Here is a 21658-nt window from a genome sequence, read left to right as displayed (position 1 = left end):
CTTAGCCTCTCCAGCAACAACCACTAGGAAGTCAGGCTCCAACACACCACCACCAACACTGGAGGAGTGGCAGGCCTGAGATNCAGACACCCCCCTCCCCCCCACCCCCGCCCCGGTCAGTTTCCACCACAGAGCATCCATTCCTCCACACTTCTAGGTGGTACCACTTAGCCTCTCCAGCAACAACCACTAGGAAGTCAGGCTCCAACACACCACCACCAACACTGGAGGAGTGGCAGGCCTGAGATCGGTTGGGAGTCTGTTGCTCCCTCTCCCCACAGCCTCCCGGGCCTGCAACCTCAAAGGTGGATGGTGCAGGCAATCGTAGGGGCTCGTCAATATGATAAACCAGAACCCCTGGTCCTGCAAATAGGAGGAAGTTTATAGACAAAGCTCGCTACAATGACTGATTTGGCATCTCAAGTCTATAGTGTCCGTGTCCCAAAACAAACAATTTCTCCCCAAAAATGTTCTTAGAATTGTCCTCAGCTGGGAAAGTTGCTCGGGCCAGTAGCCTCCCCACTTTCCTGTTTGCCCTACTTCACTCAGTTCTCAACACAGCAGCCAGACATATGTCACATTACTTGACTTCCCTGCTCAAAATCCTCTTCTCGCTCTATTGAAAAGTCAGAGGGGCATTGTTTCTGCAACTTTTAAATATACCTGAAAAAAAAATGGCATGAGTATTACTGATATATAGAAACGTACACATCTGGGTAGATCGCCAGATATCTGGCCCCAAATGTGAATTGAATGGTGCTGAGGTTGAGAAGTCTTAAAGTATTATAGTTATTAATTTTTTAAAATTGATTTTAGAGACAGGACAAGAAAGAGAAACACCGATTTGTAGTTCCATTTATTTATACATTCACTGATGCTTTTTGTATGTGCCCTGGGCAAAGATTGAACCCACAACCTTGGCGTATTGGGATGCTCTATCCAACTGAGGTAGCTAGCCAGTGTAGACTGAGAGTAGTTTTGCTGGGTTGGGATTAAACTTCACATCTTGGAGGATGGGGAATCTATCTATATTATTTGTAATTCTTCCATAAGAAGATTAGTCTCTTCCATGTTTATTCACATCAGTGTGGACTCATGTATATTTATTTGGCGTTGGAAGCTCTCTCAAGTTGATTCCTGTGTTCCATGGACATGCCCCCATTGTATTGTTTTGTGAACTCTTCCTATGAGATGCTCCTGGCTCATCTTGTGTTTTTCCTGCCCTAGCCCTAGAGTCAGCCATTTCTCAAAGGAACCGTGATCCCCTTTTATTGGCAGAAAGCTATTTACAAACCATGATCTGGGTGTGCTCATTGACACTGGAGTGTCATTATTTCTAGGTCCTCTCAGAACACAGCTAGGTAAATATATACTAATCCATGTATACACGTTTTATAGTTGTTTCTGTGTCTATCCATCTGCGTGTGTGTGTGAGAGTTCATACTGGTATCTGTGGCTCTAATTATTCTGATCATTTTTGATTGAACACTGAATATTATACATGAAGAGTTATGGTCTCTGGATAGGAGTCCTCCAGAGAGGATTCACCTTGTCTTCTAACTGGCAGCTAGATAGGAACAGGTCACTTAATTTACTAAAAGTTGGACCTGACTTGAGACTGTTTCAGACTTTTTTTAGGCTCGGGCCACACTGGTTTCCTCTTATTCCTAGAATATAGCCTTTCAATGTTCACACTGAATTGTGCGGTGGGTTACAAGAGCACCTCCTACTTGGCATGTTCTGTGCTCCAATTTTTACTCCCTATCACCGTGAGTTCTCGGAGAGTTCCACTTTCCCTTCCTTTACTGTCGGGCTAGATTCCTCGGTCTTTGACTTTGCCAGTTGAAGAATGCTTGGGAAAAATCAGCTGGCATTAAATATGAGGCCCAATACTCCCTTCCCTTTTCACTCGGTGCATTTCATTATTGTTTGAATTTTAGAGTTTGTAGCGTTACTTTCATAATTCATTTTCAAGTTCTAGTGAGCAATTGGACTTAGAAAACTGGAGAGTGTAGGATCACTATGTTATTTTATCTGGAGAGCAAGATGTTTAGTGGAGCAATTTGCCAGGATAGGGAATTGAGGAGGAAGATAGCATGGGTGTATGTTAAGTTCGTGAATTTGAGTTTATCTTTAGGACACAGGAAAAAAACGTGTAGTAAGCAGTTAGCTCTGAAAATTTATTCTCAGGAGAGATGGCTACACTTCAGATATAAATTTGATCATCCTATTTTTTTCACTTTTTAAATTCCCCAAAGAATAGACAATAGTTGATTGTACACTTTTCTCCCTACTCACTTCTGAACCTATCATCATATCAATGTCTTCAAACTCCTCTACTTCTGGACCTCATGATTTTATTTCCAGACTTCCCAATAGTTCCTTCCTGCTGTCTCTTTCCTCCTTTTAATCTTAGCCTCTTCATAAAGCAGGGAGATGAACGTGCCATTCCCTGGTTCAGACCCTAATGGCTTCCCATTATCTTGAGAGCAAAACGCAGTATGTCTACTCTCACCACACCTAGTACTGTTTTTATAGGTGACACTAAACCCCAGAAAGTTGAAGTGCCAATTTTTTTTTACTGTCACACTCCTCAGCTGTCTTTTACTTCAAGTTTTATTTCCACCTTATTCTTACTAAATTTCTGTTCCGGTCATACTTTCATAACACTTAAGCCTGAGGGCAGGAACTTTTTTTCTTTTGCAGCACTTAGTACAGTGCCTGACACTGAGTATTTATTGAATGAAAAAATGACTAAGCACCACACTCCACATCATTGCTAATACTTCCTTGCTTCTGTGCCTTTTTGGACTATTCCCTCCCTGCCTTTATGCTGCTACCTCATCCTTCAGAACTCAAATGTTGGCGGCTGCACAAAGCTTACCACTTTCTTTCCAGTCAGAATCGAACCGTACTTCCTCTGAGCTCTTGTATCTTGTCTACCTGTATGATTATATTGAGCTATGTGTTTTCTGTATACATCAGTCTTTATCAGCATACAACATAGGCTTTGTTGGGACAGTATACAAACTGTTTTGTATGCAAACTTTGTGTACCTATAAAACCTTAAAGAATGCCTTGAGCATAGTAGTTTAGCAAGGTCTGTTGGATTGAAATAATTGGATAATTATGGGAGATATTCAAAGTAAATGACAGTAGCAGAATTTTTAAAAATGGTTAATACCAAAAAGACAATTTGAAATATTAAAAAAAAAACTTTATTTTCCAGTAGAAAACTTTACATATATGTAGCCTATAATATATATATATATATATATATATATATATATATATCAGAAATCAATAAACAAAAATTCTGATGAATGTTGCTACTTAAAAAAATCAGTACGTCCTTTTATTTTTTAAGTACAAATTTTAAAGATTTTATTTACTTCTAGAGAGAGGGAGAAACAGAAAGAAACATTGATCAGTTGCTTCCCACATACCCCCAACTGGGGACCTGGCCCACAACCCAGGAATGTGCCCTGACCTAGAATCAAACCAACAACCCTTTGGTTCGAAGGCCCTCGATCCACTGAGCCACACCAGCCAGGGCAGATCTTGTTACTTTAAAATAGATTATGCTACACAAATCATGGGGGTATTACTTTAGCTATCATTTTGTTTAGTCTATAGATGGTAAGATAAATAGAGTAGTAGAGAAATCATTACACTTTGACACCCAGAATTCTTTTTTTAAATTGTTCCACATATTTAGAAGCTGTAATTAAATGGTAGTATTGAAGAAATGATCACAAACTGCTAAAGTTTATAGGTTTCATTATTGAGAGCAAAATCAATCCGTATTTGCTGTGAANGAAATCAATAAACAAAAAGTCTGATGAATGTTGCCACTTAAAAAATCAGTACGTCCTTTTATTTTTTAAGTACAAATTTTAAAGATTTTATTTACTTCTAGAGAGAGGGAGAAACAGAAAGGAACATTGATCAGTTGCTTCCCACATACCCCCAACTGGGGACCTGGCCCACAACCCAGGAATGTGCCCTGACCTAGAATCAAACCAACAACCCTTTGGTTCGAAGGCCCTCAATCCACTGAGCCACACCAGCCAGGGCAGATCTTGTTACTTTAAAATAGATTATGCTACACAAATCATGGGGGTATTACTTTAGCTATCATTTTGTTTAGTCTATAGATGGTAAGATAAATAGAGTAGTAGAGAAATCATTACACTTTGACACCCAGAATTCTTTTTTTAAATTGTTCCACATATTTAGAAGCTGTAATTAAATGGTAGTATTGAAGAAATGATCACAAACTGCTAAAGTTTATAGGTGTCATGATTGAGAGCAAAATTAATCCATATTTGCTGTGAACATCACAGGAAGCTAAAAACTTCTCATTAGAAAAACCAAAACTAGGCCAAATTTTTTTTTTGAGAAAGTAGGGCACTGGATTTATGTAGTTAATAAATATAATACCAGAATAGCACAGTATGTTCACACACAGGGGCTTTAATGATAACTAGCATTAGCCTAAGCTAGAACTCTCCTGCTGTCAGCAGATATGTGTGAAATCAGAGTGAATGCCAATTAAATTGTGGAAGGTACTTAAGTTTTCCCTACATTACCTAATCATTTCTCTGATATATCATCGGTAATTTGGGCTCACTAAATGTTTGAGATTATAGTACGATTGTATTTCTAAATTCTGATTGCACACCCCACAAGACTGATTTTTACAATATCTGATAAGGTTCTTAATACTGCTAACACATTTCTTGCAATGATAAAACTGTCCTCTTGTGGACTGCATTGAATAAGACTAGAGCTTGTCTTACATTATGGCCGATTCAAAGTTCTTTCCATTGTTGTTGGTATCCACTAAGATTTTTATTCACATTGAACATTTTCCCACAACATACAAGATTCCTCCTCAGAATTTCTGAAGTTCAGTAATGTTTGAGCTCTACGTTAAACTTCATTATAAAAATTGAGTCAATGTCTTCTATCCCCTGTGGGGTATTTTTTTTAATGTAGCCCAAGAGTTGAGCATTGATTAAAACCTTTTTCATAATCATCAATAGCACTCATAAGATTTTCTTTCTGGTGTAGTGTCTCTCGTACTGAATACAGTTGGTGTATACACTAAAGGTTTTCCCACATTCGTCGCATGTGCACTGTCTCGGCCATGGTCGGTACGTTCAGAGAGCTGAGTAAAACTTCTGCAATGAAGAGCCCTGCGGGGTTTCTCCCCAGTGTGGCTTCTCTGATGTTCATTGAGATCGGTGCACGTGCTGAAGGCTTTCCCACATGTGTCACGCTTGTACGGCTTTTTGCCAGAGTGGATTCTTTGATGATCAGTGAGGTCAAAGAGCCAACTAGAGCTTTTGCCACACTGATCGCATGGGTTTGGTTTCTCCCCAGGGTCCAGGGTGGACCCTCTGATGTAGGAGAAGAGCTGAGCACTGACTGAAAGCCTTCCCACACTCACTACATTTGTATGGCTTTTCCCCGGTGTGGACTCTCTGGTGTTTGATACGGTCTGAGTTCTGACTGAAACTTTTGCTGCACTGTGTGCACGGGTACGGTTTCTCTCCAGTGTGAATTCTCTGGTGAAGAATAAGGTCCGAACTCTGACTGAAGGCTTTCTCACAACTGCCACAGTGGTAGGGCTTTTCCCCAGAGTGCACTCTCTGATGTTTGGTGAGGTCTGAGCTTTGACTAAAGCTTTTATTGCACTGATTACATGCATACGGTTTCTCTCCAGTATGTATTCTCTGATGTTTGATAAGGTCCGACCGACGACTAAAACTTTTAGTACAATCAGTGCACGGGTAGGGCTTCTCTCCGGTGTGGATCCTCTGATGTAGAATAAGGTTGGAGCTCTGACTAAAGGTCTTCCCACACTCCTCACATTCATAGGGTTTCTCGCCCGTGTGCACCCTCTGGTGTTTAACGAGATCTGACCTTCGGCTGAACATTTTACTGCACTGGTTGCATGGGTAAGGCTTCTCTCCAGTGTGAGTCCGCTGGTGATTGACAAGATCGGAAAGTCGGCTGAAGGTTTTGCTACACTGGTCACACGGGTAGGGCTTCTCTCCAGTGTGAATCCTCTGGTGCAGAATGAGGACTGAGCTCTGATTAAAAGCCTTCCCACATTCATTACATGTATACGGTTTCTCTCCAGTGTGGATCCTTCGATGTTTAATAAGGTCTGAGTTCTGACTGAAACTTTTGCTACACTGATCGCACGGATATGGCTTCTCCCCGGTGTGGATTCTCTGATGTAGGATAAGGTCTGAGCTCTGGCTGAAGGCTTTTCCACACACATCGCATTTATATGGTTTTTCACCAGTGTGGACTCTTTGATGTTTTATAACATCAGAACTCTGACTGAAATGCTTGTTACACTGGTTACACGTATAAGGCTTCTCTCCAGTGTGGATTCTCTGATGTTTAACCAGGTCTGAGCGCTGGCTAAAACTTTTACTGCAGTGGCTGCACTGATAGGGTCTTTCTCCTGTGTGGATTCTCTGATGTATAATAAGGTCTGAGCTCTGACTGAAGGCTTTCCCACATTCATCACATTTATATGGTTTTTCACCAGTGTGGACTCTTTGATGTTTAATAAGGTCTGAGCTCCGAGTGAAACTTTTAATACACCAACTGCAAGGATAGGGCTTCTCCCCAGTATGAATTCTCTGATGCAGAACCAGGGCCGAGCTCACACTAAAGGCCTTTCCACACTTGTCACATTCATAGGGTTTCTCCCAGTGGGTTCTTTGATGCCGAATAAGGCCTGTACTCCAAGCAAAGCTTTGTCCACATTCACCACAGTTATGTTGTCTTCTTTTAAAGTGGTTCTGATCCTTTTCATTTAATTGATCCCCAAATTCACAGAATTCTCTGCATTCAGCTTCCTGGAGAACATCGTCTCTGGGGTTGTCAGACTCTTCAGTCAGTAGTTCAGTTTTTGCTGTAACTTCCTCCTCTGAAGCCAGCTCCCCAAGCTTGTTCTTAATCTCACCGTCTAGAACAATAAACAAAATTCAAACGGAATGTGCTCTCCAAACCATAGGAAAGTTTCAGATAAAACAGATCAGTATTTACCTATAGAATGTTATCACAGCCCTGGCTGGTGTGGCTCAGTGCATTGAACGCTAGCTAGCCTATGAACTGAAGGGTTGCCGGTTCACTTCCTGGTCAGGGTACATGCCTAGGATGTGGGCCAGGTCCCAGGATGGGCACATGTGAGAGGCAACTGATTAATATTTCTTTTGCACGTTGATGTTTTACTCCCTCTCTTTCTTCCTCCCCCTCTCTCTAAAAATAAATAAATAAAATCTTTATAAAAACATTACCACAATATGGGAGTGCTACAAAACAAAAAATTATCCTCTGAGAGGGAAACTAGGGAGACTCAATAAACCACAGGTCACAATAACTGTTTAGAGAAGTGGCTTGCCAGATTTGGTCTGGATATGTTTCTCACAGGGATCTGGGAACACTGAAACCTATCGTAGTGATTAGGAAAGTTGGACTACAGTAGAGCTGATACGTAAGCAACTTACGAACATTTGTAAGGCACCCAGTGTGAGAGTGGGTGTGGGTGGAGGGGAAGTGGGAAGTGGGAGGAGGCAGCAGCGCCCGGGCTGTCACTGGGAGGGTGTACCACCGGGCTGGCCAGAGGCTGCCAATGGGGCAAAGAAAGAAGCATCGGGCCCAGGAATGGTCAAGACAGAATTCTAAATTTAAAAAAAAAGTTTATAGATAATCCTCCATCTCTTTTGTCCTGATTATCACCAAGAAAGTGGCCAAGAATGCATGATCCCTCTTTTTAAAACATCCAAATTCATTGACGAAACTTCTTTACCGAAGTATGTAAATTAAGAAAAGAGCCCTGGCTGGTGTAGCTCAGTGGATTGAGCGCGGGCCTGTGAACCACACGATCGCGGTTCGATTCCCAGTCAGGGCACATGCCTGGGTAGCAGGCCAGTTCCCAGCAGGGGACTCACGAGAGGCAACCATACATTGATATTTCTCTCTTCTCCTTCCCTTCCCCTCTAAAAATAAATAAATAAAATCTTTAAAAAAAGTTAGGTCTAGAGTCTTCATTAATTAAGGTTAAAATTTTAAAAAAAAGATTACAGAGGTGTGGTCAGAAATCTCCTTTGAGTTGATTTTTGAAGAGGCTATTCCTATGCTCAACAATATCAGATGCCTGTGATGGTAAGGAGCATGAGAGCTCCTTTGAATGTACTTTTTTCAAGATTTTATTTATTTATTTTTAGAGAGTGGGAGGGAGAGAAACATGGATGTGAGAGAGAAACATCAATCGGTTGCCTCTCCCACGCATTCTGATGAGGGACTCAACCTATACCAAGGCATGTGCCCTGACTGGGAATCGAACCAGTGACCTTTCTCTTTGGGGACAGCATCCAACCAACTGCCCCTCACAGGTCCAAGTGCTCCATTGAATTTCTTGATTGTCAGCCCACTCTTAAGCCTACAATTGTCAAGCTGCAAATGGTTTAGAGAGCTGAAACCATGACACAGACGAGTTTTAAAGGCAAAAGTCCAAATCCTAAGCCTCCAAGTGTCTGGGTAAATCTAAATGTGTGTGACTGACTTATGCAATATCTCAAGTCTTATGGAATTTACAGTATATGTAGAATTAAAATGCACAGCAAAAATAGTACAATGGGAACTAGGTAAATAGAACTAAAATATTACAAGGACTTTGGGTTATCCTAGAAGTAGTAAATTAAGATAAACTGTAATAAATTCAATGTGTATGTTGTAATTCCTAAGGCAGCTTTTTCCAGCCAGGTTCCATGAGAAAATAAATTAGAAAATGATTTGAGTGACTTTTTTCTTAATTATTCCAAGAAATGAAATATAGCCAGTACCACAATCAATGTATAGAAGAGATAGTAACACATTATTTACCATGGATGCCTTAGACTTTGGCTTAATTCTCTCACAGAATCACATCTGAGAAAGGCTGCTATGAAGTAACCACTAAATAACAATAAAAGAATGTATAAATAATAAATTAATAGAAAAAATTAAAACAGAAACCCTGATAACACAAAGGCTAAAAAAAGAGACAAAAGAAATAAAACATAGGATAAATAAAAACAAATGGATGGTACATTTAAATCCAAGGACCAGCTATGTTATATGTAAATTTACTACTCCAATAAAAAGCAAAGAAAAACCAGCAGCTAAGATCATAGTTCATGGCTAAACCATGAATGCTTTTCTTCTAGGGACAAGGGAGCAGAACGAGGATGCCCTCCCTTTCCACTTCTTTTCAACATTGTACAACTTCTATTCAATATTCCTAGCCAATTCAATGAGACATAAACAAATAACTGAAACACACAAATAAGAAAGAAAAGTCAAACTGCCTTTACTCATACACTACACACCACTACATAGATACAAAATCCTGAAGTGTCTCACAAAAGCTGTTAAAACTGGTAAATGAGTTTATTAAAGCAATATACAAAAACTCATTGTATTTCTGTATACAGCAATGAACAATTAGAATGAAAATGTAAAACACTTTTATTAGTTGTATCAAAAATACTTAAAGACAAATTCAACAAAGTACATGCGATATTTGTATAATGAAAACTATAAAACATTGCTGAAATTGAAGAACTAATAACTAGAAATATATGCCATCATTTATGAATAGACAGATTTAATATTGTTAAGATGGTAGAATTCTCTGCAAAATGATCTGTAGATTGAGTGCAACCCCAATCAAAAATCTCAGTAAGCATTTTTTGTAGAGAGCAAGAAACTGATTCTAAACTTTATGTACAAAGGCACAAAGTGTCTGAACAATTTTGAAAAAGAACAACATCGGAGAGGTTACACTATTTGATGCAGGCTTTACTATAAAGCCACAGTGACGAAGGCAGTGTGGTAATGACATAAGGATATACATACCCACTAATGGAATAGAACAGAGAGTAAATAAATAGATCCAAACACATATGCACGACTGATCTTCAACATAGTTACGAGATAAGTCAGTGGTGAAGGGATGGTCTCTCTTCAGGAAAACGTCCTAGAACTGGATATCACAATGACCAAAGTCAACTCCAATGCTTTCCTCATGCTCTACACAAAAATTAACTAGAAATGTAACATAAACCTAAACATGAAAGCTAAAGCTATACAACTCCTAGAATAAAGCATAGATAACAAAAATTAATGCACAGAACTTTAGAAAATAAATTTGAGTTGTTTAAGCAACCCAGTCTGAGATATTTTGTTATGGCAGCACTAGCAGACAAATATGGTATGTTTTTAAAATTTATACATGTAGGGAGTTAACCCCATGTATTTTGTGACTTGCTTTCTTTTGTTCAACATTATGTTTGGAAGATTCATCCATATTCATGTGTATAGCTGCAGTACATTCACACTCACTACTATAGTGTGACATATACCACAATTTATTTACCCATTTCCTCCACAGACAATAACATGTTGCTGTTACAAACAGTGCCAATATGAATATGCTAGGACATCTAACTCAGTGCGTGCATGCAGGTGTTTCTCCAGGTTATAAAACTGAGGATCAGAACTGCTAGGTCTTCAACCAGATATTTCCAAAGTGGTCAAACCAATTCACACTTCCATCAGGAGCATATAAGAGTTAACATTGCTCTCTCTTCTAACTAACATTAAGGATCTTTTCTTTTACCCATTGTATCAGACTCTTATCTCTATAGCTACATTGAAACTACAGTTATTAAAGTCCCTAACAGGTTCTGTCCTGACAAATTTGATGGTCAATTATTGATCTATTCTCCTTTTTAAATTTTTTTTATTTTTAGAGAGAGGGGAAGAGAGGGAAAAAGAGAGGGAGAGAAATATTGATGTGAGAGAGAAACATTGATCACTTGCCTCTCATACGTACCCCGAGCTGGGACCAAACCCACAACCCAGGCGTGTGCCCTGACCGGGAATTGAACCAGACACTCTTCACCTTGCGGGATGACACCGAACCACCTAAGCCACATCAGTCAGGGCTTATCCTTTAAAAATTTAATTAATTAATTACTGTTTATTGCTGCCAGTATTACAGATGTCCCCCATTTCCCCCAATCTTATTCTTGATTTATTTAACATTGTAGTTTCCTTTCTTGTTAACTTACCCTTATCCTATTCTCCATACAACAGTCAGAGTGATGTTTACATGCTATTATCTTATTTAAAGAGTTCCAGTGGCTTCCCATTACGCTGGGAATAAATTCCAAATTCTTCCTATGGCTTAAAAGCTCCTATGATCAGGTCCTTATCTGCCTTCACTTCATTCTACCACCCATATTACCTGTCGGACCCAGGCTCACTCTGTTCCTGATACAACTCCTGTATCTGCCATTCCCTCTGCGTGGAACAATCTTCTCTCAAATAGTCAATGGCTTGTTCTCTGACTTCATTTATATCTCCAACCACTTTTTACCATTTCAGAGAGGTACAACGCTTGGTGAGCCCTGAATTTTGAGGCAACAGATACGAAAGCAGATCCCAGTTCGCACTTGGGCACTATTAGAGACTTAATACTCGACCACAGAGTGCCAGATGACTATTAGAAACTGCCCATTGTGTACCAGTTGTTATGTAATCCAGCAAATCATAAAACTGGACATTCAAACCTGCATTCCATTGTAAAAGCAAGTCTGGAAGACAGTAAATTCTATGTGCCGATGACTCGGATTGTCACAGTGCCTGTTCCTGTTTCCACTATCTCTATCCCTCAGCCTATATTCATGGTCTGATGGGAGTTCCCTCTGACCAGTTAACAGAGATGAGAAAGTCCAGAACTAACTCACAGATGAGTCTGCCTGTGTGTGGGCACAAGCTGAAAGTGAACAGCTTTCACTTACACCCAGCTGTGGTCTCAAACACCAGTGAAGGCAAATGTTTCTAGTGGGCAGAATTTCAGGTACACACCTAGGTGTATGCTTTCCATGGAAGGCAACATAGCTGAAATTATAGGCCTATATTGACTAATGGGTTATCTTATTAATTAGGCACCAGGTAAGAATAAGACTTGAAGACTAGAAATAAGGATTCTGGAGGAAAAGTATGAGGACGGGCCTGGAATAAGCAAAGAATGAATATGTTTCTGTCCCATGTGAATGCTCACCAAAGGGCATCCCCTGTGGGAACGCCTCCGAATAATAAGACAGCCATGACGATTCCCACTATGAATGTCAATCAGCCTTTTTACCAACCCTTGCCCAATGAACTCATGTACAGTGGTCATGGCAGGAGGGATGAAGGCTATGCGTGGGATCGACCATACGGACCTCTGCTTATCAAGGCTAATAAGCCTATAACCATCGCCATGTGCCCAAGCATCCAACCACAAGAGCCAACACTAAGTTCCTCAGAAGACACCATTCCCTAGAGAGGAACCAGCCAGCTGCTTGGGGCAGATTCATTACACTCAACCCCTCCTTTCACAGAGAGGGCAGCAATTTACTTTCTTTTTAAATTTTTTTAAAATTAATTTTTTTAGAGAGAGGGGAAGGGAGGAAGAAAGGGTTGCCTCCTACGTTCACTGACCTAGGACTGAACTCGCAACCCAGGTATGTGCCCTGACCAGGACTTGACAGGGCAATATTTTGCTTTGTAGGATGATGCCCAAACAATTGAGCCATACCAGTCAGGGCAACAATTTGTTTTCAAAAGCCTAAATACATAGTTTGCATTGATTTAAGAATTCCATGACTATATTTATTACCCTGGTATTCTACTCAATATTGTCTCCAAAGGAGTCATTTTATAGAGAAAGAAGTACGGTGGTGAGCTCACACCTATGAAATTCATGGGTCTTCCTACAGGCCTTATCATCCAGACATGGATCGAGACAATGGTGGAATGATTTGCTGAAGGTTCAGTTTTGGTATTAGCTAGGCAACAACACCAAGTTTGGGGTGCTGTTGTACAGGATGCACTACACTGGAAACCAGAGGAAAACACAGAGTACTGTCTTCCCCATGGCCAGAATACTTGGGTATAAGAGCCAAGGGTGAAGGAATAGTAAGAATGTCTTCTCTTACTACATACCTAATAATCCACTTAAATTACTTTTGTTTCCTATCCCCATAGTCTTGGGCTTGGTGGGTTTGAGGTTCTGGTTCTCAAAGGAGAAATACTTCTACCATGGAACAAGGTCATGATATTGTTAAATCTGAAGCTGAGACTGTCTACTGAACCAACAAGCAGAAAAGGGGTCCCTCTACTGGCCAGGATGACTGATGATAATTACCAAGGGGGAATTGGTTGCTGCCAGGTAACAGCGGTGAGGAAGAATATGTCTGGAACTCAGAGGACCCACTGGGTTGCCTCTTAGTTCTCTCATGTCTAACAGACCCAGTCAATGGTACCCTAAAGTAACCCAAAGGCTCAGATCATCCAGGAAAGAAGGTTTGTGGCACTTAACTAGGTAAAAAACTGTGTCACTGAGAATCCAGCAGAGAGTAAAACTAATGTGGAATGGGTGATAGAGGAAGATAGTCACGATGATCATCTGAGGCTTTGCGAATAGCAAGAACCGAAGCAGTTACATTTTGTTAATTATGTCTTTTCCCCCTTTTCCTCACTACCTTAGATGGGGAGCACTGCTGGCAGGGAAGTTTTAAGTTTCAGGCGGAAGTATGATTTAATGCTATGTCTACCTGCAATAAAACGGTAGCTTAAGAGACTTTGTTTTTCTGCTGCGTTGGGAACACAATCCAAAGGAAGGACAAAAGTGGATGTTATAGGTTAAGAGGGGTGGACTGTAATGGACATTCTCCTTTTACCCCCATAGAGCTATTGTTCATGCTGCTCTGTGTCTCAGGGAGCTATTAGTTTATGGACTGTATCACTTGGGGTTCCATGCCCTCTGGCTTACAATTAGATTTGGCCACAAGTCGGAGGAGAACTGTAGAGTGACCAGCTGTCCTGGTTTGCCCAAAACAGAGGGGCTTCTCAGCATGTGGGATGGTCAGTGCTAACTCTCAGGCAAACTGGGAGGGGTTGGTTACCCTACATCTTGGCTTCCCTCTTCCTGGGTCAGGAGTTGGAAGTAATTGTAGTTCTTTTAGCAAAGGCCACAGCTCCTATTGGGAGGCTCGGTCCTACAGCCAGCTACCTGCTCTAGGATCTTGGACTCAAGTTCTTTCCATATAACATAAGGCCTAAAGGTAGTAACTGCTCCTCACCATTGTTTGTTGCCAGACTGTTCTCCATCCCTGGTTGATTTCTGTAATCCTGCCCATCTTTTTCACGAAACTTTGAATTATCCCAACTGAATGAGCCATCTGTTTTCTGCTAGAATACTGATATATTCTGGTTTATTTTTTCCTCAACCACGATTACCACCTGATACTATCTTGCATATTTATTTATTTCCTGTTTTCCCCATTGGAATGTAAGCTCCTTGAGGGCAAGGTCTTATCTGTTCTGTTCACTGCTACATCCTCCACACTTAGAGCAGTGCCTGGCACAGAACAAACCCTCACTAACTAATAAAAATATTTTATGCTCAATAATAATTAAGCTATGATCTTACTAATAACAATTTATCAACAATAAGTATTTGTTGAATAGTTAGTTAAATGATTTGAAGGAGCCCTGGCTGGTGTAGCTCAGTGGTTTCAGCACTGGCCTGCAAACCAAGGGGTCACTGGTTCAACTCCCAGTTGTGGGCACATGCCTGGCTTGCAGGCTAGGTCCCCAACAAGGGGCACATGAGAGTCAACCTCACATTGATGTTTCTCTCTTTCTCTTTCTCCCTCCTTCCCCCTGTCTAAAATAAATAAATAAAATTTAAAAAATATGATTTGAAGGATACAGAAACATTAGCAGTGACTGTCTTTCAACGGTGGAGTTGCAAGTTATTTAAACTTTCTCTTTGATGCCTTTCTGCATTTTGTGAATGCACTTTGATATAATTATATCATTCTATGATTAAAAATGCTATTTATACACAGTCTAAGAGAAACAAACAGATGCAATATGTATGTCAATTTATGTAAAACTGAAAGAAGGCCCAACTCTGCAGGGCTTCTAAGATGAGAGTTAGACGCTTTGAAACAGATTCTTAAAGAAAGACAAATTCTAAATATGTACAGAAGAAATTTTAAAAAACTGAAAATAAAAAATAAGATAAAATATAAAATAAAAATAAAAATGCTCCAAAACTAAAAAACATGCAGAGAATCTAGAGTAAAAGAAAGAAAACATAGAAGTTGAATTTCATAGAACAAACAAAAATTAAAAAGTAGCAAAATATGATGTAGAAGGGAGACCCTGTAAAACATCTGAACAAAGTTGGGGTCAAAATTATAGTGGCTACTATTTATATAGAATTTACTACCAGCCAGTTCTGTCCTCAGAGTTTTCTATACAGGATCTCATTTAGTGTGTGTGGTGTTTGTTACAGTAGTAATGGACCCCACTGAATCCTACCTCCCCAAATCTACATCCTTGTATAATTCTCACCCACGTGACTCTGAAACTGGTTATGTGACTTATTTTGGTGAATGACATATTAACAAAATTAACACAAACCGGTTGGAAAAGTGTTTTTTGCAGGGAGAGATCTCCAAGATGGCAGCCTAGGTAAACACGGCTCGCCTCCTTGCACAATCCCATCAAAATTACAACTAAACTACAGAATAACCACCACTCAAAACTGGCAGAAATCAGGTTGAATGGAGATGGTGCAACCACAGAATTGAAGAAGCCACCACATCCATCCAGACTGGTAGGAGGGACAGAGATGTGGAGACATGGAACAGGCTTGTCCCACACTCATGTGTGGCAGATAAACAGTGGGAGGGGTATCCCAGGACCAAGGAGTCCCAGCCCCACACCAGGCCTCCCAGCCCAGGATTCCAGTGCCAAGAAAGTAAGTCTCCATGGCTTTTGGCTGTAAAAACCAGTGGAGATGGAGTTGGTGGAAGAAACTGCTCAATTCCTCATCAGTTCCTCCTAAAGGGTCCACGCATGGACTTACTCACTCCCACTGAGCTCCAGTGCCAGGGCAGCAGCTTGAATGGCACCAGTGGCACCAGGGAGGATCTGAAGTGTCTGGCATCAGGGCGAGAGATGGGGGACAGCTTTCTCTAAGACAGAACTGCTGGCAGAGGCCATTGCTCCTCTTCTGAGCCCTTAGCCACCAGAGCTGCAGAGTATAGCGGGTACTGGATCTGAGACTCCATCAACCTGCCTAATACTGTTTGCTCCACCCTGGTGATTCCCTGAGGCTCCATCTCACCCAACTTATGGGCCCACCCAAGCAGTTAACAGTAGCTTTTCCAAATGATTGACATCTCTTGGCACATGCTTCTGACCTTTCTAAATCCCCTCAAACAAACAACAGCTGGTGTGCTAAGTGGCCCCAGGCTCAGCACTAGCAGCAGCTGGCCTTGATTCACAGCCTGGCCTTGCTAGGGTACCTCTAAGCCCAGCACAAGAAGCAGCCAGCTGCAGACTGCTTTATAGCTTACGCCAAGTGGCCCCAGACAGAACACAAGTGGGCACCAGAGCTCTGCTGAGGGAAGTCCTGCTCTGTGGAGTGAGCCCCTGAACAGCTGATCCTTCGCAGAGGGTGGAGGTTGGTGGCCAGTGGTCACACCCAGTCCTTGCAGCTGACTGGCCTGGGTAAATCCCTCCCATTAACCTGCCAACAACAATCAAGGCTCAACTACTAAAGAAGGGCATACTCAGCCCACATGGAAGGTGCACCTCAAGTGCCCAGCTTGGGTGATAAGGGAAGTTTTGGCCACTGGACCACACAAGACACCTACTACATGAGGCCACACTATAGAGAGTCATAGCAGCTCTACCTAATACATAGAAACAAACACAGAGAGGCTGCCAAAACGAGGAGACAAAGACACATGGCCCAAATGAAACAACAGACAAAACTTCAGAAAAATAACTAAACAAAATGGAGATAAGCAATCTCTCAGATGCAGAGTTCAAAACACTGGTTATAAGGATGCTCAAGGAACTTAGTGAGGACCTCAATAACATAAAAAAGATCCAGTCAGAAACGAAGGATACACTGATTGAAATAAAGAACAATTTACAGGGAATCAACAGTAGAGAGGATGAAGCTGAGAATCAAATCAATGATTTGTAACAAAAGGAAGCAAAAAACAACCAACCAGAACAGGAGGAAGAAAAAAGAATCCAATGAAACAAGGATAGTTTATAAGCATCCTCTGAGACCACTTCAAGCATACCAACATTCACATCATAGGAGTGCCAGAAGGAGAAGAGAAAAAGCAAGAAATTGGAAATCTATTTGAAAAAATAATGGAATAAAACTTCCTTCAGTTGGTGAAGGAAATGGACATGCAAGTCCAGGAAGCACAGGGTCCCAAATGAGATGGATGCCAATGGGCCCACTCCAAGACACATCATAATCAAAATGCCAAAGGTTAAAGATAAAGAATCTTAAAAGCAGCAAGAAAAAAGCAGGTAGTTACCTACAAGGGAGTTCTCATAAGACTGTCAGCGGATTTCTCAAAAGAAATTTTTCAGACAAGAAGAGATTGGCAAGGAATATTCAAAGTGATGAAAAGCAAGGACTTAAAACCAAGATTACTCTATCCAGCAAAGCTATCATTTAGAATCGAAGGGCAGGTAAAGAGCTTCTCAGACAAGAAAAAGCTAAAGGAGTTCATCATCACCAAGCCCTTATTATATGAAATGTTAAAGAGCCTTATTTAAGAAAAAGAAGATCAGAATGATGAACAATAAAATGGCAATAAATACATATTTATCAACAGTTGAATCTAAAAATCAAACTAAGCAAACAAGCAGAACAGAAACAAATCATACGTAGAGAGAATGGTTTGATGGCAGCCAGATGGGAGGGAGGGTTGGAGGAATATGAAAAGGTGAAGGGATTAAAAAGCAAAGTTGGAAGTTACAGAATAGCCATGGGAATGTAAAGTACAGTACAGGAAACGGAGTGCCCAAAGAACTTATATGCATGACCCATGGACATAAACAAAGGGGTCGGGGTTGCCTGCAGGAGTAGGGGGTGCTGGGTGGAGTGGGGCAAAGGGGAAAATTGGGACAACTGTAATAGCATCATTGATAAAATGTAATTTTTTTGTTAAATATTTTATTTATTTATCTTTAGAGGGGAAGGGAAGGAGAGAGGAAGGAAACATCAATGTATGGTTGCTTCTGGTGCATCCTCTGCAGGGAACTGACCGCTGCTGGAAACTGGCCTGCAACCCAAGCATGTGCCCTGACTGGGAATCGAACCGCGATCGTCTGGTTCACAGGCCCGCGCTCAATCCATGATAAAATGTAATTTAAAAAAATAAAAAAAGAAAAGTGTTTTGCATGCCAGGGTTTGCTGTCTGTCTGATTCTGGAAACTAGCTGCCCTGTGAATAAGTCTGGCCTGGTCTGCTAGAGATAAGCGACCCAAGCCATAGAAAGCACCCACAGCCAGGCTTATGTAATTGAAACTGTCTTGGCCCCTGCCCTAGGGGAGCCAATAGACAAGTACTTGAGTTATCCCAGGCAAGACCAGAAGAAAAACTCTGTCCAGCTGAACCGTCCAAGCTGACGACCTACAGAACTGTAAGAAAATAACATGGTTTGAAAATGCCTAAAAAAAGAAAAAAGAAAAAAGAAAATGCCTGAAGTTTTAGGTCACTTTGTTTTGGGGTCCTTTTTTATGGAGTAGTAGATAGACACAAACCTCAAAATAGCCTCCAAGATACTAATTAGTAGACACAAGACGAGGAAACAGAATCATAAGGAAAAGTAACTTACTGAAGCCAGTAAATGACAAAGCTAGTATTTGAATCCAGGTTGTCTGAATCCAAAATTTTGAACTCCTGCCTTCCAGTAAATGAGAAAGACGATTTGAAAAGATTTTAAAGGGGGAAAATACCAGCCACTGGCAGATTGGTGGTGAAGTGTTTGCAACAAGAAGAAAAGGATGCTTTGGGAGACTGAAAGGACAGCAAGACATTCCTTGAGAAGGACTGCCAGAAGTCACGACGAAGTCCTGTGACTGTGTCTGTAGCGCAGAAGAGATGTTACTGCGCAACAGAAGGAGGGGAAGGCAAGGAAGAGAAGCAACAGCACCCGGAGGTGCTAAGGGAGCCGAGGTTACCCCTCCCCTCCCCCCACACACCACTGAGAAAGACATAATACACTGCTTCTCACCTGACAGAAGGTGTTGGTCTTGAGCTTCATAAATGGACCGTATCTCCATGGGCTGCAACTGGACGCTCGACATCTCAGGGAGCAACTGGGGAATTACCATGTCCTCTGTAAGCTTTTCTTGTCTGAGACCCGGAGGCCAGTGGGCACCACTGGGCTTGGAAGGGAGTCATTGCGGAGCCTGGACATACAATTTCTGGCCCTAGACCACCAGAAACATCCTCTAGATATCAAAGAAGCAAAGGAGAAAACAAAATCTCACTTAATTTCCAAGTGGTTTTCTCTCAGAATTTATTAAGCTTCCTTCCTCTCATCATTGCGGAATCAGGCTTTACCCCTTTTGGTCAGTAATTCTCCCTTCCAAGTCTAGAGATCTTCAAGCATCATCGGGCGTTAATGCTAGCAAAATAAGGGTATAACTAGAAAGACAGGCAGGAGAGGTAATCTTAGAATTCTGCCCCAGCGGTTAACACCACGTTATTCGCTTCCCCTTCTACACCCGGTGACACTTCTGATCCATCATCACGACCTGTTTTTCCTCCTTCCCTTCCCCCAACACTCACACAACTCAGGTTGCTCTTTCCAGGCACGGTGGGCCGGTTCCGTGGTCTACACTCGTGATCCCACCACCCCCAGTTTCCGGCGTTCATTCGATGGAACCCAGGGGCGAGCAAGGGCTGACCGGATACCGACCCCACGCTGGGCCAAGAACCGAACCAGCTCAGCGCCCAGCCCAGGAACCGCGCGCAAGGGCGACGACCCCGGTGGCCTTGACTCTCCATGGCCCCAGGAAACCGCACACGGTGCCCTGGCAGCGCTGCGGGGACGCTCCAGCAGAGAGATCACCCGAGTTCCTCCGCCTCTCCGGGGCCGACCTCAGCCATACCTCGAGGAGCTCTCCCGACCGCTGTCAAGCTTCGCCCGCGGCGAGCCCGCCATCGCCAAGTCCGCTCTAGGAACCTGGGAGGGTTTGCTCAGCTCCGGGGAGCGGGGCTGCGGAGGTGCGCATGCGCGGCGGGGCGGCCGCGGCCGAAGCGGGGAACCGGGGTGGCAGAGATTCAACACCCGAGCGCTCGCGGGCCTGTCCCCAGCGGGGTCGCAGCAAGGGACACCGTGAGCCTGCGCCAGATCCCTTGCCCTATCAGCCCGTTCTTGATTTGAATGTCGCAAAATATCTTTCCGGAAAGCTCCCTGGAGCAGGGTAGGTCTTCTGACTACAGATGGAGTTCTTCCTTAGTTATGTTACCTCTTTTATCTACCCACCACCACCCCGCCCCACCTCCCTCTCTCATTAGATTCGCTGGTGTGCTTCCATCCTGTCTGTCCTCTGGTGTTTCCCCCGAACATTGGGATGCCTCTCAATCCCCTGCAGGCCTTGTCGAAATACTGATTGCTGGGCCCCACCCACTCAGCAGCAGGTCTGGGGTGCGAGCCCAGGTTCTCAGGTGATCCTGTTGCTGCTGATTCTGGGAACATACTTTGAATACCACTGCCGTAAAAAATAAGTAGTGCTCATCAAATTAATCCCTGAATTGCTGGGAAGCTGGTTTTTGTCTATTCTGCCGTCGAGAAAGGACAGGGGGTCTCTTTCTAAGAAGTTTGCTTCTTGCCTTTGCAGTCCTTATTTGGACTAAAGGATAAGGGTAGGCAGAAGGACCTGACATGGGGGTGGGTGGGGTGGACAGCAGAGCATCAGGGTAGGAAAGGATATTACTGTGTTCTCAGAAATATCTTGGGAAGTAAATGGGGGAATTGGGAGAAGACCTGAGACAGGTGAGACCTGCGACTTTGGATTAGACGCTTGGGAGAAGAGGTGCAAGTATGAGAAAGTGGCAGCCGGCTGAAGTGATGGTTAAGGTGGAGGAGGAGGGCTTCCTGTTCCAGCCCAAAACCCTCTGGCGATATTTGAAGTCTTCAGGTCGTGCGAATGAGACCCTAATGTTATCCGTGAGGACTTGTTTGGGTCCAGCCCTCACAAGTTGCAGTGCAGTTACTTTTTTAAAAAAACAACTTCACTAAGGTATAAAAGACATTCAGTTATCAGCAAATCTTTAAAGTATACAACTTGAAATCCCTGGCTGGTGTAGCTCAGTGGATTGAGCGCGGGCCTGCGAACCAGACGATCCCGGTTTGATTCCCAGTCAGGGCACATGCCTGGGTTGCAGGCCAGTTCCCAGCAGGAGAGGCACAAGAAGCAACCATACATTGATGTTTCTCTTCCTCTCTCCTTCCCTTCCCTCTAAAGATAAATAAATAAAATATTTAAAAAATAAAGTATACAATTTGACAAGTTTTGTCATATGTATACAGCCATATCACCACAATCAAAATAGTGAACACATCCAGCAACCCCAAAAGTTTTCTCCTTCCCTTGGTAATCCCTCCCTGCCTCCCACAACCCCCTACCAGTGTTCTGCTTTCAGTTACTATCCATTAGTTTAAATTTTCTAGAGGTTTAATTAAATGGAATA

At 42.3% G+C, this 21658-nt stretch overlaps 1 protein-coding gene across 1 annotated transcript; it reads right to left on the bottom strand.

The window, feature by feature from the left end:
- Positions 1 to 4025: 4025 nt before the first annotated feature.
- LOC118977836 (zinc finger protein 271-like) lies at positions 4026 to 20194 on the bottom strand. Its single transcript, XM_037032957.1, is given in 4 exon segments — positions 4026 to 5395; positions 5397 to 6994; positions 19191 to 19410; positions 20074 to 20194. Coding segments are annotated over 3 exon segments (2052 nt in total). The 5' UTR covers positions 19291 to 19410; positions 20074 to 20194; the 3' UTR covers positions 4026 to 5041.
- Between the last annotated feature and the right edge of the window lie 1464 nt (positions 20195 to 21658).

This window comes from Sturnira hondurensis, unplaced genomic scaffold (assembly GCF_014824575.4).
Source record: "Sturnira hondurensis isolate 20B ecotype Veracruz unplaced genomic scaffold, ASM1482457v3 Scaffold0001872, whole genome shotgun sequence".
NCBI lineage: Eukaryota > Metazoa > Chordata > Mammalia > Chiroptera > Phyllostomidae > Sturnira > Sturnira hondurensis.
The sequence above is the reverse complement of the archived record's forward strand: the minus strand, read 5'-3'. Positions and strand labels throughout refer to the sequence as shown.